The 19146-nt window shown below is 36.4% G+C and overlaps 1 protein-coding gene across 1 annotated transcript in view; it reads right to left on the reverse strand.

Annotated features, from left to right (window-relative positions):
* The window catches only part of TENM3 (teneurin transmembrane protein 3), a 423548-nt gene that overhangs the window by 290515 nt on the left and 113887 nt on the right, over nt 1-19146 (reverse strand). The window contains exon 5 of the mRNA XM_074822768.1: nt 14541-14819. Within this exon, the coding sequence (XP_074678869.1) occupies nt 14541-14819 (279 nt within the window). The remainder of the gene's footprint in view (nt 1-14540; nt 14820-19146) is intronic.

The raw sequence follows: 19146 nt of genomic DNA on the forward strand, positions 1-19146 counted from the left end.
TGTCTGGCTTTTTTATAGATTCCAGAGAGGAGAACCATTGCTCCATAAAAGTAGAAGCACAGAGTATGATTTCTTTTTTGGATGCGGCTATGAAGGTTTTTTTCCATATCTTTTAGTGTATGTATTCAAACTCTACTTTAAAAAGTTTTAAATCACAAGAAAAACTGGATTTTGAGATAATCAATAGTGCCATGTCACTTAAATGGTTACTTCAAATCCGTATTTTGAATTCTGGGATAACCAGAATCAGAAGAGAAGCATGTAATCCAGTTCCCTAAGAGACACTGTCTCTTGTATTTACAAAGCATAGATATCTTTCTCACTGAAAACAAAGCAGAAATCTTTGAGTTCAATTAACTCTCCAGCCTCAACAAAAGTGCACTGCAGTAGATTCTTTTTTAAAGGAATAATTTACCAGAATTCTCTTTAATGCTTTTTTCATAACATTGAAATACCTCGGAAAAGAGGATAAAAAATTCAATTGTGTAGAGCTGATCAGAGGAACAAAAATCCACTCTGAACAAAGGTAAGCCGATTAACTTTTTCATAAAAAAATCAATATATTTGATACTGCAAAGAACAAAGAACTTAGAAGAAAACAAGAAAGAAAATAATTTGTGGCTTTTTTTAAAGCTAACTGCTAACTAAAAGTACATGGACTCTGTTACCATATTTTCAATATTGTTATTGTTTAAATGTGTTCTCTAAGTCCCAGAAGTACAAAGATGACTCTCTGGATAAGGAGAATGTTATTAATGTACGCAAAGTGGGCACTTCAGCATTTTCTGGGGAAGTTCACTTAATAGTTTTATATGATATGTTACATCTGAAAAAAAAAAGGTAAGAACTCTAACTTAACTTTTCAAAAACGTAGCTAGGCATTTGTAACAACTAAAACTGCATTTCAAAATGTAAATACATGTCACAGAGCCATCTAAGACACACTTGACAAATAATGCCTAGTATGATGGGGACTCCAACCTTATTCTAGTTTAGTTAATGTTGAAAAATAGCTATCTTCCATGTTATTAAACTTTATGAGCTCCTAATTACAGGCAGCAGACAAAAGAAATATTTTTACCTAGTGTTTATGAACCCAATTAAAAAGCTGTTACATGGCTACACTTAGATTGTAGTGCAACCCACTTTTTAAAGACAACAGGTCCTTGTCTGTTTGAGAACTGGCCTTGCTGGAAATAAGAATTGTAACTGCTAGAATAACAAGAAGAGTGGTTTTCCCCATGGAAAGTATTTCAGCCTTTTTCAACCAGTAGTTACAGGGCTCAGCTGGCAGGTACAGCCATCTTCTGGCAACCTAAAAAACAACAGAGGTATGACACAACTACCTAAAATTGCCTTTGCAACATCAAGATGGCAGAAGGAAATGGCATTGCAGTCACCCTTGAAGGTATAAACTTCTGCAGCACTGGGAGTGGGTAAGTATCCTCACTGCCCTGTGAATAAGAAATATATGAGTTGGACAGAGAGTTAGGTGAACTTAAGGAACAGGTTGCCAACAAGCAACGCTTAGGTGGAGCAGTCACAAGTCATTCCTTCCACGCTGAGAAGGCAGCCACTTTGACTTTGTTTGTTCCCTGTATGAAGTCAAACACTGTTGCATTTTTTATGTCATGGGGATTGTTAGATAGGAATAAAAACAGGCATATGAACTCTCCCCTTGCTTACTTCTACTATTAGCCTAATGGCCAGCAGATCCCAAAACATTCTCATAAATTGCATTTTGGGGTAAGACGGGAAAACTCTTAAACATTAAAGAGATTTTTGCCTTAAAAACAATAGTCTTACAAACTGTTGTCCAGAAAATTACTAGCACTGTATAAATTAAACCAAAGTCTGCTGAGGAACTATCAGATCCTGAAACCTTTAATATACATTTTCATGTGTATGAGGAACTGATGTTAAATTAAAACAAACTAGCATAGTTATTTGGCATCTCAGAGCTTTTCTTTTGGAACCAAAAAGCTTGGAGCTATAGGTTCTCCCCACTCCACAGTATTCCCTGCTGTATTTTGATAGAGCAATCTGCAATTTTCAGTTAAATACAGAAAGCAAATTGGGGGGGGGGGCAGGGCAAGTTACAACTGCAAAAATGTGAACCAATTTGTCTATCCATCCATTTCTTCTCTGCAACATCTACACACGACAGGACAGATATAAATTCAGCAAAAGGACTGGTGGAACAATTCTAGGGCCAGGATTGTAGGATCCCCCATCATTTTGCAGCTGCAGACAGAATCAATGAAAGACAGCTGAGCCAAAACACAGCTAATCTAACAAGCAAATATGAGTCTGGAAACAACAGACTTCTACACTCAACCCACTTCTGTATCAAGTCTTTCTGTGAATTTAGTCAACATTCTCTATATTAATTTGATTTTTCTGGGAAAGATTTTCAATAGCACTTAGATGATTTAGGAGTACAAGTCCTATTACAACTCATGAGGATGTGAGCTCTAAATGTCTAGGGCACTTTTAAAAAGTCTCATTCTACCTGTATAATGGAAAAACAATCATTATTTTCTGCCTTCTAACTACACTGATACAAGGACTAAAAGGAATATCCAGTACTGTCCCTGCATGAACTCCTCACTTTTCCAAGGCTCGAGAGGCTAATATAACCTTATCATGACTTGAGGACACAAGATTGAGTCTAATGGACCAATGGAAGGAATTAATTTTAGAGCTCAGGACCTTTAATTGAGAGCAGATGGTGCCTAGTCCCTATAAATTTAAAGTCTGGGGCCTGTTAACAAAAGCATCTAATCTCATCTCAATTGCCATAAGCAGCCAGGACCCAGCAATATTGAGTTTACAAAACAATATAACAATCTCCTAGAACTCCACTGAAAGCAAACAAGCAGCAAAGACAGTTAATGAAAAAGACGTCATGTGTTCTCTGCAGCTAAAGTAGTTAAGGGAACGAGCAGCAGAATTCCCCACTGAGTGCAGTTTTTAAGCAATTTTAAATAGATCTCCTTATAGAACATACAGTAATCATGCAATGAAGAACTTAGCAGCTTGAACAATTCTGGTTACTCTACATGGACAGAGACTGGATACTATCCATTTAACCAAACAGTGATGAGAGAGGCCATTCCTTTCAAAGTCACTGGGACCTAGATATCTTGGAAACTTGGAATATTCAAAAGAATTTCAGATTATAAACTATCTTGATACATTCAATATCCATCTTCCACAGCAGACAGAAAAATCAACCTTCTCCAAGAACTAACTTTTGCCAGAAAGGATCTTAGACTTCTCATTTCTGCTATTTTTCTATAAATGGCACAAGTGACCAATATAGTTTGGTTCAGTGAAACCCACTACAAAAACAAATTCAAGTTTTGTACAGAGACAAAGCAACTCAAATTCTTTATACTGTCACAGGTGCAGACCGAGACTCCATAGCATTAATCATCATCAATTATACAAGACATTTTATTCATAATTATAAAGCAGTTTATAGGAATATTACATTTATAAAAACCCAGCTACTGGGGGGAAAAAAAAAAAAAAAAAATCAATCTCTTTCTCCAGCATACAGTAGGTCAATGTCAGAATGTGTAACACCAGAATAACTTTCCTTTGCCTATGCTCATGACTGCACATGGATTCTCTATGGAAATGCTTTAGAGTTTCTAGGTTATTTGAAGAAGAAGAAACCAGTCTTCAACGCTGTATATTTAGTATGTAGTAAAACTATGTGTATAAGCTGTGAAAATAAAACTGTTTAAGGAAAAGTCCTTGTAAGGATAGCCATATATATGCATACATAGCCATACACCCACATTTATGCATCTATTTCACCGCAAAGGACAAAAAGCAATCATAATGTAGTCAAACAGAGAAATCAGCCTGTTGTTAGTCTTTATTCTGTCGTGGCCTTACAATCCAGAACCAGGGTTTCTCAGGTCAGTTGCTTCTTTTTCTGTTGTGAATACTGTACCAGAGGTAGAAGTGCTCACATTTTGTCTCAGACATACCTAGTCAGCAGCTACAGTACCCCAGGGAGGGATTTGCCAGCAGCAGCACAGACCTGGCACGGCAGCAGCACAGCATCTTCAAACACCAAGAAAACTCTTATCTATTATGGATGCTCTTATAGAAGATATGAGAGACATGCCTATTAGCTATCTGCATATTGATAATTTAATCCATAATTAATTTACATTGTTCCCCCTCATCTTTGCTAGCTTGATGCTGTGGGTTCACAATTGTGAAATTAAAAAAACAAACAAAAAATCAAAGTAAGATATTGATAAGTATTTTGCAAATTAACACGGACTATATAGAAACCTGGACTAACCCACAATGATTACAGTAGGCACCAAAGACCCTTCCACTGAAAAGTTTCTAATGTGGAGTAAAAAAAAAAAATTCTCCTTGGTTTCAGTGTGCCAAAACCACACTTCTCTACAGCATACTAGTGAAAACAACAGATAAGTAAACACAAAACCTGTATAATTTGGGAAGAAAACGGTATACTGAATGAGGGGGGTGGAATAAAAATCAAACCTCCAGCTTCTTAACAAGCATTTGTTTTCCTGAGATTTGAGAACTTATCTTCTTCCCACCTTAAATCAAGAAAAAAAGCATACATTTTGCCAACAGATCAGGCAGCACATTATATACACCAAAAAAAGTTCTGATCAGTTCAATTCACATATTGCTTTAATAATTATAAAATTAATTTTCAAATTTGACTTGAAACTTAATTTCAAACTGAATTCTGATCTGAATCAAAATAGAATTTTTTATCCAGAAAACATCAAAATAAGTCTTTACATGGGTTTAATAGAGTTAGTTTTAAAGAACTGTCTATTCCAAAAGCCTTTGCAGCTTTCTGTAAAAAAAAAATAAAATAATCATCTTGACAAATTTTCTCCAGCTGTTATTTGACCAGCATGCAAAGGCTGTCACCTATAATTGTTACTGATACTCTTGACAGTAGGACAGACTATATTTACTTTAAAGTTGAAATGACATAAATATGTCATTTCTCAACATGACATTTAATTTTACAAGTAAATTCAATTAAAAATCTTATTTCAAATCAAAATTAGTTGAAGCTTTAAAAATACCTTTAAAACAACTGAATATGAATAAGCCTACTTTTTATATAGATTATATCGATATTATTTAGACTTTACCTCTATCATTAATTTGGTTTTGTCTGATGAATATATAATGGTATGTATATATATACATATCTGTATGTATATATGTACACAGCCCCCCATATCCACATAAACCATACAGGAAATTAAGAAAGCGGTGGCTGAGAAATATGCTTTCAAATAACAACAAACCAAATGATCTCAGAGCTGTGATTTTTTTTTTTCCTCCTTTTTATTCCAGTGATAATTACGTCAATAAACTTGATTCAGCAAATTTGTTCCTCTCTAATTCATTAATTAAAACAATTTACTGCTACCACTGTGATTTTTCAAGGACATCAAAACCACATTCCAAATCAAAACAGCAGAGATCATCAGTTTATAGCTGTGCAAAGCATACTTTGCTTTCACGGCAACCTCACAATTAAAACACAACTTAAACGAAAGAGAATTGTTTTCTTTAAAATTTTCTTGTGCAAGAACGTGCAGAACAACACAGTTAGGGAAACTGAACAGCAATATTTCTATATCAAAACTAAAACGAGGAGAAAAAAAATTATCTGTGAGAAGTTAACCATTTCCAATTAGAAGAAAAAGCAAGATATAAACATCAATATTAAAGTAAATTGCAGAGCACAACATTTTTATAGACTTCATCTTCTCAACATGCTTCCTGCCTATTATTTTTTGGGTTGAATAACACAACTGACTCACAAAAAACAAAATCAGAAAGGAAGTTAAGAATTTCTTTTGTCCATCCTCTCCCACAAATCAGGACTGATGGGAACGATACCCGCATTTTATAATTGTTCTGAAAACTAAGTTAGATGATGAAATATTTGCATGGTCCCCAGTAGTCTCTTTCACTGAGTTATCCTTGGAACACTATTGTCTGAGTTAACTTCTACTTTTTGGTATTTGCATTTTCTTCTCATCCTATTTGTCATATGTGGCCTTTATAACAGCAGCAATATATAGACAGAACATGTTAGGCTCAACAGTCTGCATTCTTCCAATCTCTTCTAGTGTTCTGTTTAAAACTTCTGATCATTCTTGATAACCTTTCTCTAGGCCTCTAGTTGGCTGGTATTCTCCTCAAAATGTAGTCCCAAAACCAGTCACAGAGACACAGTGTTTCTGTCTTAGCACTGCTGAGTGCAGTAGTAAGATTATTTCAGCAGCACTGTATACAAAGACACATTATAAGGTTGTGATAGAAACCCTCAAATACCACAGAAAACCACACCGACACACAGCCACTATGACCTTCAGCTGATGGCTACCCAGGAGGAATACAGAAACATTTCCTGGACATGTAGCAGCAGGGATAGAGAACCCAAAGCTCAACTACAGTTGAGAAGCCCTACCCCTGCAGAGGAAGATCGAGCTGTTAGGCACCACTTATACAAGCTGGACATACACAAGTCCAGGCGACCAGACAGGAGGCATGCACAGGTGCTGGCAGAGCTGACCAATGTCATTGAAAGGCCACTCTGTGATTCCTTGAAAGGTCATGGCAATGGAGGAAGGTTCCTGATGACTTTTTAGAAGATAAAGGTCATATTATCTTCAAGAAGGACAAGGAGTGCACTGGAAGTAGAGGCAGTCAACCTCACCCCAGTCTCCCAGGGAAGATTATGGAACAAATTCTTCTGGAGTTATCCTTCATATGCCTGCATAGGGCTCCAGGAAAAGAAAGTGAATGAGAACAGGAAACACGTCTTTACCAAAGGCAAATCCTACGCAAACAACCAGATTGCTTTCTATGAACAAATAATTGTCTCAACAGACAATGGAAGAGCAGTGGATGTTGGTTTCCTTGACTTCAGCAAGGTTTTCAACATGGTCTCCCATAGTATCCTGGTAGCCAAGTTGTAAAGAGATGTACTGGATGGGTGAGCTACAAAGTGCAGTTTGTGGAAAACTGGTTGTACAAAGAAGCTGAAAGAATACTGTTTTGTAGTGCAAAGACCAACTGTTGGCCAGTATTAACGGCATTCCTCAGGGGCTAACACTGGGGCTGATGCTGGTTTATGTCTGTACTACATTTAACATATCAAGAATGAATAAGATGGAATGTGCCCTCAGCAAGTTTGTGGATGACACCAAGCTGAAGAGAGCAATCAACACACTGCAGGGCAGGACTGCCCTTCAGAGGGATCTCATGAGGCTGTAAGAATTGGCTGAGAAAAACTCATGAATTCCAAAGGCGAAATAACCTCATCTAACAGTAGTAGCTGGGAGCCCACTAGAAAGCAGCTTTGTAGCAAAGGACCTGGGGAGTTGACGTGGACAACAAGTTCAGCAGTGTGCCCTTTCAACAATAAGGCCTAACCACACACTGTGTTGCATTCAGAAGAATGGATCCAGCACACCCTGGGAAGTGATTAGTCCCTTTTATTTAGTGTTTGAAGATCACATCTAGAGTACAATATTCAGTCTGGGGCTTGCCAGTACTCATGCAACATTGACAAACTGGAATTAATTCAGTGGAAACTGACCATGATGATTAGAGTGCTGAAGCATACAACTTGAGGAGAAGCTGAGTGAGCCTGAAAAAGGCAAAAGTTGGAAATCTAACTTTGGTCTTCCGCTACCAAGGCAGTGGTCATAACTGCAGCAAGGGAAACTCTGATTAGTAATAAAGGGGAAAAAAAATTCACAATTAAGTTGGTTAAGCACTAGAACAGTTGTCCAGAGATGATGTGGTATCTCTCTTCCTGTAAATTTTCAAAACTCAACAAGGCCTTGAGCAATCTCATCTAAATTAATACTAGTCCAGCTCTAAGCAGATGGTTGAACAACATGACCTCAAAAGGTCCCTTCTAAGCTGAATTATTCTATGATTTTCTAAAGGACTGTGATTCAACCACTTGTCTTTCTCACATCTGGGAAATTTGATTAATCTCACATAAATGTAGGTCTCTGCACTTGTATTTACTGAACTACATTTTTTCATGTGGAATTACTTCTCCAGCTTTTATCCTGTCCTACAAAGTGTATGTGATTTTTTCCAGGTTACAACATTTTATTTGCATTATCCAAGTCATTAAGAAAATCTTGACACACTCTGGGAAGTACTATTTGATTCAAATTGCCAGTTCATGAAATACTGATAGTCATTCTTTACCAATTTTTTCAATAAGTTGTACATTTATCTTGCAATAATGAACCTAGACCCTGTGTCTCTATTTGTGAGTATGTCAGGAGCGAGGTAGTGTTAGGAGCCTTACTAATATCAAGATACCTATTACTGTTAGCATCTGCTCATTTTTCCTTATCAAGGATTGGCTTACACTATCACAGAAGAAAATAGCTATAGCTTGACAAGACTCATTTAGTACAAACACATGCTTATTGCTATAAATCATAAACTTTTTACTTTTTTGTTTTCTAGGATGTTTCCTCTCTAACTGATTAGGCAGGTTCCTCCTACTTCCCTTTGCCCCTTCTGAAGTTGTCCTGCTTGTTTGTTTTTGCCTTCCAGAACCATATCCATCATCAATGATTTCTCAGACATGAGTCATAAAAAGACCAGAGGCTGTAGACACTCTGTACATGCAGGACAAATTTTACTTACCTAAATAACCCCTAATCCTTTATTTACTAATATAAATGTTAGCTCTGTGATCAGTTACTCAGGTAGCAAATGCTGAAACAAAAACAACCAGAAGAAAACATAACAGCAATGTTACCAGTCTTCCTTCAGAGTTAAACATAAATCAACTCCCTCTTTTCTCTTTTCTTAGCATTCATGTTTCTGTAGAACTCTTCACTTTTTTGCTGATTATGCCTCAATTTTATTTGTATGCATGGACCTCCCCAATTTCATCCTTTGTAAGCTCCTCCTCAGAAATTTGACCTTCCTTCTATTTTCCACATGGTTCTTCCTTGAAGTTCAGATCTCTGGAGAAATCCTGAGTTATGACAGTTGGTCTTTAAACACCTCTTTCACCAATCCTTAACATTAGATGGATTTATAAGCTTAACAGCCAAGACTGAATTTTCTTCTTAGATTTGTTTTTCCTTGCAGACCCCAATTCTAATTTTATTGCTGGCAGCTGTTGTTAAGCCTACAGTTCCTGTGCATCAGAAGATTTGATTGTTTCCAAAGAGCCTCATCCTCTGGCCTGATGTTTTGTACCAGACTCCCATCATGAAAGCATCAGTAAGATGGCCCTTTGGAATCTCATGCCTTTCCTCAACAGCAAATCCAGTGACAGTCAAACCTCTGAAATCCAGGAGATCCCAAAAAGTTACTGGAAAAAGGTCAGCCCAGCTGTTCCCTCTTTAGCTACCGCTAGCTAAAGGAATTATCAACTTGATTTTCAATTGCATTAACAGTGAACGCTAAGAAATTTTATTGAAATATATCCACAGAACTACAATTATAACAGAATCTGAAAACTGGCATAACTCCAGAAAACTTGTGATAATATTGCAGAAAACCAGGGATGACTACTTTTGTGTACGGATTTCTGTTCCACGTGTCTGCAACCAAAACCAAATTTGTATGCCCGTTTAGATATTAAATATTATTTCAGAGCTGACTTCTGTCAACAATGAAACAGACTGATTTCCTGGTCATTAAATTTCTTAGCAGCAAAGCAGGATTTAAGAGATACTGGCATGCTTAATGAGGGGTAGATTAATTGCTAGATGGAATACTGTGGGAAAGAGTGAAGAAGCTGTAAATGGTGGTATGGCAGTAAGATGAATATTAATTCATCAGCCATGTGGCTGGTTTTGATCAGTAGGCTCAGCATTTGGCTAGCAGGTACCAAGCAGCTCCTATTCAGTAGAGTACATCTAAGACAAGTTTTGCCTTAGCATAAAGAAGGATGTTAAACAGGTGAAAACGTGTAACACTACTTCCTGAATGATGTGCATTATTTAAGAATGCAGAGTTCAAGTATGTTATAGATGTACTGTGTTAGAGAGAACAGATTTAAAATGTCTTGACAAGTATCTTACCAATGTATTTCTTGGTTTTCAGAGATCTGAATGCCAGTAAATTCACCATTCTGGAAGGACAAGAGAGTATTAGGTTCACAAGAAAGCTATCTTCAGAAACTGTCTGAAGTTGGAGAGGAAGCAAGCAGGTGCCCACGCAGCTGATAAACTGGTATTTTTCTCGTTACAGAAATCCTCAGCAATGAACATTCTACCAGCAATATCTACTTTTCTGTATGTATGAAAAATAGGTCCAAGTTTCAAATCATTTATCTAACCAATTCAGAATGACAGCCTGAGGCCACGATCTCATACACCTCTCTCCCTTTCTTCTTTTTATTTTGCTACATTCTGATCTCCTCTGGTCTTCTAACAGACCCCCATCAGTGCAAAACTTTCACTAAATAAGAAAATAAACCCCCACATTCTAGTGACATCAGAACTATTTTCTGTATGCCCAGGTAGTCTTTGTGGCTGTGGGCAGAGTCAACTATGTGGCACACATCTATCCGGAGTGCCCAACTCTTTTTCAGAAGCATTGTCAATACTGCTTCCAAAGGGATAAAAGGTGACATGGACTTGCGTAAGTCTTAAGTGAGTGACTTTCCAGTCACAATCATTGCCACAGCCTGAGTTTCAGGCCAGCACAAGAAGTGCATACAAAACTGGTTATGTAACTTTACAATAAATAACTACATTAAGGAGCTGGACTTTAGGAAAGAACTTGCTCAATTAACTTTCATGTTTTGCTTATTAGCTTTCTGATGTCTCATGAAGTTAGGGATTGCAGTTTAGTGGATTTATAAATAAGTGGATTCTAAGATACCTTAAAAATATATTGACACTTTAAGCAAAAGGGCCATTTGAAGCCTAACTACAACTTCTAGCTCATACTCTGCTGGAATATTTATCAAGTTTAAAAGACAAGCTTTAGTAATCTTAGAACAGCTTAACAACATAAAGTTACTGACAAGCATGTAAAAGATGGGCTGCTTGTATTTCAAAGCCACAGCTCCTAGAACAATTACTAACATAAATTCCTTGATGCAGCATTTATGAAATAACTTGCAATAGGAATGGAGAAGAAATCTTGAAGAAAAACATGCGTGCTTAGTGTGCTGCAATTGATACATCATACTGTACGTGACACTGGTATGTTGCCCAGATTAACAGATGCAGGTCCTCCTTCAGGGAGGCTGACATGACAAATATCTCGGAATATGATGCCAAGAGTCATATATGGAACTTGAATGAGCTCAAATAAAAATATTTCTCTTCAGAATGATTTACTGAGCAGCAACCTAAAATTTTGGTATGAAAACACAATAATAAACCTTGTTTGATAAATAGTTCTGATGTTTTCTAAAAAAAAGAAAATAAAAAAAATCTGCTGGCATTCATGGTACGTTATTAGTATATTTAAAATTTTGCAACTTAATCATGTGCAATGTCATTTTTTTAAAGAAACTTCTAATCCTGCCAATATTGTTCACAAATTTAGGTTGCTTTTGTAGGATCTTAGAAACGTAATGTTGAGACCTTACAAATAAAAGTTAGTATCTTCAACAAACTATTTCCACATATTCATTGTAATTATGGAACATAACCTCAAGTTTTGCCTTCCTGAGTGATATGCAATCCACAAATATTTCAGAAGAGCAAATACACACAGCAGTTACAAGGAAGGAAAGGAAATCACATTTTGATGCCAAGCTTCTCTTCTTGCCTAACTGGTGAGAAAGAAAACCCCAAGTATGTTCAACAAATGGTTAATCCTGAGTTCAAAAACCTGTAGGCTAACTCACAGTTCTCATCATCATGAGTAGTCCTATTAACTCTAATAAGGTCTGCTTATGGTGATGGACTATTTGAATAGTGAATAGTTTTACTGGGTGAGCAGTGGGATCACTCAAGAACTGAGGCCTTTAGGTGACAAAAGTACAACCTGGTGGTATGCTCATCATAACCTGTTGTCTTTATCTACCTTAGAAGTAATCATGCTGCACAGAACTGCATTTACCTGTAAAACAGTTCCATCCAAATTCAGTCAGGAAGCTTTCACATGCAGCAAAGGGGAACACAGTACAGAGGACTTGCCGTAACAATAACTTGGTTTCAAAGCCTTATCAGATTTGTCAGATTTTAACAGTATACTGGCATAGCTATTAACTTCAGGCCATACATTAACAAAACTTGCACCTGCAGTTTGGTCCTTTGATTAGAGCACTTGTGCCTGCCAGGACAATACAGCTTCCCTGGCTTTAAATTATATTTTCTATTCTACTGTGAGCATTTAACATACTGAGTTCCAACTATGTGTATAAAATCGTTTCTCAGCCAAATCTTCCATGTTCAGTGGAAACAAAAATTCAGAGAAAAATACCAAAGAAGATTAAGCTTTTCACCACTTCTGTAAAATCTCCACTGAAATGGAGATCCATGACATGGTCCAAGTTATATATGTTTCATAACCCTAGGGGACTCTCAAGCCATCAAAATTTCATTAGCCTCACAGCAGTCCCAGTACCTTCTTAAGTTGGACTGCTGGCCTCCCTATCAATAAATAAATCAACTGGAATCCTTTTCAGTGACTAAACTCTACTTTGAAGTTGTATCAAACATCAGATGTTCCTCGCACAATTTTAACCAGTGCAGAGTAACGTCTTTTCTAACATATTCACAGTCTTTTCACACATGAAAAAATAAAACTCTAACTTTAAGCTCATAGAAGATGTTTTGGCATATTGTAATCAGGCATTTTGCTTTTTTTAAAAAATTGTAAATAAAGTTTATAAAAAAGTATGCCAAACCTATTGTACTTCTGAAGCAGTCACCTCTTTCGTAATGTAAAGATAGCACTCTCTAAGGAAATTGTGTGTGTGTGCGTGTATATAAGATATGTATTTTCAAGTTTATTAACTTAGGGTTTTACAAAAGACTCAAGAGAATCTGTTTCAGCATAGACCTTTCAAAAGAAAAATCACAGGGCTACTCAACAATTTATTCTAGATTGCTTCGCAGCTGAAATATCAAGAGTCATCCAACAGAAACTCCACTGCTGAAAGGAGGTAGGCAAGTACTCCTGTCCTCCTCTTTCAAAACCTGCCTCTAACTTAAAACAAAATTTCCAAGCATGAGACAAGACACCTGTGAACACTGAGAGCTGTCTCCTCCAGTACCACACAGCATTAAGTTCAACACAAAAAGGAGGATCCCATCTGGGACAGCTATCTTGCACAGACATCTTCAATTAGAACCAGCCACCAGAGGAAAGACAAGTATGAATAATAACCAAAATATAGCTTTTGTTTTGTCTTCTTAAACTGAAGTTAAAATAATAAATAGGTAGGACAAAACATTATTGCTTACAATTTAAAATAAAAATGCCTTTTTTTTTTAAAAGGATTACAATACACGCACACCTAACATTACTGTTTCCCACAATGTGTTACAACTATTGCCAGAGGATAGAAATAAAATTGCTCTGAGTTTTGTACAGCTGAGCAAACAGGTTTAATAAATTAATAAAATGACATGTAGACATGCAGGTAATAGCCATCACTAATTTTAATTTTTACCCATTTTTCTTTATTTCTCTTTTGAATTTGTCATATAGAAAGTCATGAAGTTAATAGGACAATCATTTTAATTCTAATAAAGCTGAAAATATTCTGCAAATAAAAAGATGTTAAAGACAAAATGTTTTCTAACGTTTGTATATTTAGCATTTAACATCACATTAGGTTCTGTTCATAACCTCAAGTGGAGGTAAAAAAATTTTGAAAAGCTTTAAAAAGGCATCAGTCAATTGTATTAACCTCTTCTCATTTAAACACTAAGCCTTAATGTACAATGGTCATACCCCACATCCTATAAAGCTGTTCAGATTTTTTTTTTTTGTGAATTTTAATTGCACAGTAATCTAGTCCCCCAGGCACATCAAAGGCCACATGTCCCTCTTCCCCACAATTCCAATTGCTCTCATCAGCTAGGAAGTTTAAAGCACAATCAAATTTGTTTTCCAATCACATGAGCCCTGTTAATATGCTATTCTTTGCGCTCATTCATCCATTCTAAGGTTCTGAAACTTCTCTGAGATGTCTCGAAGAAGAGTTTACAATGAAACCTTTGATTGCAAGCTGGCCTTGGGGATCAACTTTATCACCACTTGCTTAGTTGTTCCCCAAAGGGTAACAGGTGACATGGTCTGAGATAAAACAGAGCTAATCTTTTTTGTGATTAAACTCTTTCAGAATTACAGCTAAAACATCACATGCAAAGCTTGCATTAGTTAGGACTGATACTGAATATTGACTTTTCTGTGAAGAGGAGGAAAAAAAAAGGTAAATAATTCAAGGCCATTCCTTTAATGATTTAAAATTATCGAGTGTCAACCAAAACAGCAAATAAAACATTGATTTATATATGGGCATATGTGTAAAAACTTACCATTTTCACTGTCGGACTTGTTTTCATGTTCGGTATCAGTCAGAGTGAGGGCTGAGTTGGAACGGCTCGACAGACAGGAACTGCGCCCTGATTTGACCCCCCTGCCCCAAAGTCTCATGGCATGCTCTGGAGACATCACTCCTTCATTTTCAGTATCAGCATCTGACCCTGCACTGATAGAGTAACCTCTGTGGGGGAGCCCCATTTCCGCACAAAATGCCAGTCCTCGACGAGTTGCTGGTTCACAAACTCCTAACTGCCTTAGGGTAAAATTCTGTCCTGATTAGGGGAAAAAAAGATAACAAAAGGTGAGAATCTTTTTTTTTTTTTTTTTTTTTTTTAAAGAACCTAAAAGTAAAAACTCTTCATGTGTATAATTGTCTCATGTATCACACAAGGTGTTTTGTCAAAAGTCCGCATGTATTACAATCAAGTGGATCCTTTTGTCTCCAGCTCTCTGCAGTGCCCCTTTTCATTCATACTACACCTTAGCACTGTTTTGTCAACTGCTTAAACACATCAGAAATGCTCCTGGATAGGAAAGAAACATAACAGAACCTGCAAACTAAGAAAAGCCAATTCCACACATGAAAGGATTAAAAATAAATGACGAACTTTTAATTTTTTTTTTTAATTTTATTTTTCAAAGCGTGAAAGCAGTAACAAGGTATTTGTCAGGACTATCTCTTTTTTTTTTTGTGTGTCCTTTTTTTTTTTTTTGGCTAGAGGCCAAAGCAACAGGCTATCTTCCCCATACAGATGTCACCTAATGTGGCAATGGAAAAATTAAATGGAAACCAAACTCATTTGGTCTTTTTTGTATGTCTCTGCCCTACTTTAATACACAAATATAAACAAACAGGAACATGGGCACCCATTACCTGCAAGGACCACAATAAAGTTGTTATTTTTGTGTCTCTATTTTGAGAAACATTTTATGATTTTCTGCTGAAGCAGAGTCTGCATTTTAAACAAACTTTTAGCCTTTATTTTCAGGCAGAGCAAGAGACATAAGTGAATCCCAAATGATTGTATTAATAAATTAGGTGCAATAAATTTGTGACACTTCAATAACTTAAAGTGTCTAAATTATGTGACACTCAAAAATGACTGCCTTTTTAATAGCTGTGTCTTCATCCTACTTTTATGTCCATAGATTTAAGACATTTTATGATATATAGACACTTGGCAAGCTCATTTGCATGCCTATACCCATAATGCTTTTCCACCCTAGCCCACAGTTATTTCATAGCTCTGGGAACAAATTAGAAGAAACATTCAATTTTTGAATCTGACAGGCATCCTAATTTCTCTAAAATTAGTCATTTAACATAAAAACACATTAGTAAGATAATTAAAGCTTATAACAGAAGAAGATCAGAATCCTATCAATCAGAAAGTAATACAATTGCACAAGTGTGAATACAGACGTGTAAAGAATTCCTGAAATATTAAGAGTTAATGTCCTGGTCATTGACTTGTTTTAAGTGAGTCAATTATTTTATTGCTGCAGTCATATGAAGCTGTTGCTATAAGTTCCTTCACAGTCACAACCATAAATTAATTCTGACAATGACTTTCATAAATAATGAAAATCAGTTACTACAATTAGGTACAAATCAAACTGTATTATGCACCTGTAAATAAATATTTGAATGAAAATACAGCTGGGAAGGTAAACATAAAAGGAGTAAACTTATCTATGACTATGTCTGAAGAGTGTGAAGGGTATAAGAACAGGGGATTACCGTGCACGCCGATAGTATCCTGTCATTTTTTAAAGCTATCATATCATGTGAATTTTCATGTTTTGTGAGAGTTGAAACTAATCAGAGAAGCAAACAGGCCAAACAAACCACCCAGTGATAATAGGGTCAGAGCTGAAAGTAATAAAGTGTCTAAAATGGCTATTATTTTGCATTTGGGTAAATATATACTAAGGGTAACAGTCTAGAACACAAGTTTTATATGTTTGGTACTTTATTATGTGACTCTACATTTTCAAACAGTTGCCTAAATTCAGAACCAAATACAGGAGAAGCCCATGTGCATGTGTGTATGTATACAGGTGTACCTACACACACATGAAGCAGCTAAGGTGTACATGCAGTTGCATCTTATTGGTTTTAAGAACAGCACTTTGGGAAGCAAAATGGCAAGAGGTATTTTTGACCAAAGACGAGGTTACTTTAGTCAGTAACAAAACTGCCGTTGACTTCAACGCTACAAGGTGTTATGCCTATGGTCCCCGTAACCTCATGGTGATGAGATCTGGAGGTGAGGAAGGATGCAGGCAGACACAGATGCTGCCTCCTGTGCCACAATTAGGCCAGATGCAGTGGGAAAGCATCACAACCTGCAGCTTCTCGGCCAGCCTGCACCATAGAGCCCTGTGCTCGCCTCCCTGCACTCAGAAAAACACTCAGGGAGACATCTGTGCAGACACATCAATTTGAAGAGACTATCCCCCCCAACCCCCTTTTTTTTTTTACCTCTTAAGTAAACTATTATTTTTAAGAGAAACTACTTCAGGCATTATATAACAACATCCTCCATGATCACTTTCTAGGAGACTCAGTCTCAGGCACAACATACCACCTACCATCTATTAATGGATGTTATTATTTACTTTAAGTTTACAGCAGCCTACCTCCACATAAAATATTTTCTTCTTTTTTCTCCTCTTATGAATGGTGAGAAAACCAACATGGCATGTCACAGGGCCAAAACAGAAAAGGGGGACAGGTTTGTATATTGCTCTCTCATCACATTCAATATATTAGAGCTTTTCACTACACTGAGAAGTTTTACAGCATAGCCCAGAAGTGTTGTAACAGCTTTAGAAACATGAGGCTAAATCATCTTCTGAATTAAAGCCTTCCTAAGAGCTTTACTAAGAGGATTGTACTCCATGTAAGTTGCCCACACAAATGAAAAAAAAACCAACCAAACAAAACCAAACCAAAACACAAAACCCAAACCAAAAAGTTGACATGGAAAAAGATGTATTCATGTAGGAATTTATAACCCAGAGGAAATCATACATATGTGATACAAAAATTTCACATCATCTTAAGATTCCTGAACAATGAAAACAGGAAGTCTTACAGGACCCAGGGGAAGCTGAACACAGCTGGGATGCAGACCTAGTGGGCAGCAGAATAGCTGGGGGCTTTTACCTGATAATGAACAATACTATGAAATAAAAATAGAAATTGAAAAGGAGGCTGTAGGAGCTCAGTGGAAAAAAAAAGTATGAAAAGAGGATGATGTTCTTGTGTTCTTAGCTTCTAATTAACCTTTCCAGAATTACTTCAATGTGAGGGATTTAATCATTGGTTTCTTACACTATACGCACATTTGCAATTTCTCCCACTGAAAATAAGTGCCTCAACAGTTCATAAAGACTTAAAAACAACTTGGTAATTGTAATGAACTAATTTCTGTGAAGAAAATGTAGATACAGAATAACAGATAGGCATAATGCTCTGTAGGATTTTTACTTTCCTTTAAAAAATATGAAGGGTAAAATAGAAAAAATTAGACACAACGTTTCAAGGAGACTTGTTCTGGAGACAGCTTTGGGGGTTTTGGACTATTTGTGATGATGTATCATGAAGTTAGGTTTTAAAAACTGACAATAATGCTGTTTACTACCACTCTACCATTGATACTGCATGCCTCTTAGCTAGGAATATCAATTTATGGGTGGTGTAAGGACTGCTGACACCCTCCATTTGTGCAGACAAGAACAAAATTAATGTAATAACTCTAAAATAATTTTCAGGAGCTTGTGCAGCAATCACTGTTAAAAATACAGCATTTGCCAACAGTAACAATACACATCTACCTGTTATGTTGCAACTGCTTTCTCTGTAAGCAATGATCCACATAAGATTGGTGTACCTCCTTAACTACATTAAATACACACAAAATGTATACCAACATAATTTTAATATATATATGTTAACATACATAATTATTAGGTTTTTTTTAAAGAGAGTGTGTGTATATATTTCTCTGCCAGAATCATGCAGGTTACATTGTCAAGATGGTAAATAATTTTTTTTAGTTTAATCAAATACTATAAGCAAGTTTGATGTATGCAGAAGTTATTATTTTATATAGTCAGAAGTTAACAGCTGGAATTAAATGGAAATCTGCTGTACTTGTGCCACATTTGTTTCACTGGCCTAAATTGGGGAAATTACTCAAAGACATCCATAACAACATAAGCTTCAAGTTGGAAATGGTTTTCTGAAGAGGACTACTAAACAAAAAAAAAAGGTCCCATGGTTCTTCAGTTGTCAGTCCTTGCTCTAAGTTGGATCTATACTAAAAATATACACAGAGATATTCTCTTAAAAACCATGAAAAGGGGAAGGAAACAAACAGAAGGAATTAACAAAAAATATCCAACAGAGCATTTGTCAGCATCTCCAGCCATCAGCACTGTCCTTAGTAGTTCATTAACCACTGATAAGTCAAGTCAGGTTTTAGCAACAATAGACTATTTTGGAAAAGAGAGGAAAAAAAAATCTGAAAAGCCTCCAAAGCATCTGCCTAGTTAGCATAAAAATACACCCACTCCCCTACCCTTTAAACC

This window comes from Strix aluco, chromosome 4, assembly GCF_031877795.1.
Source record: "Strix aluco isolate bStrAlu1 chromosome 4, bStrAlu1.hap1, whole genome shotgun sequence".
NCBI lineage: Eukaryota > Metazoa > Chordata > Aves > Strigiformes > Strigidae > Strix > Strix aluco.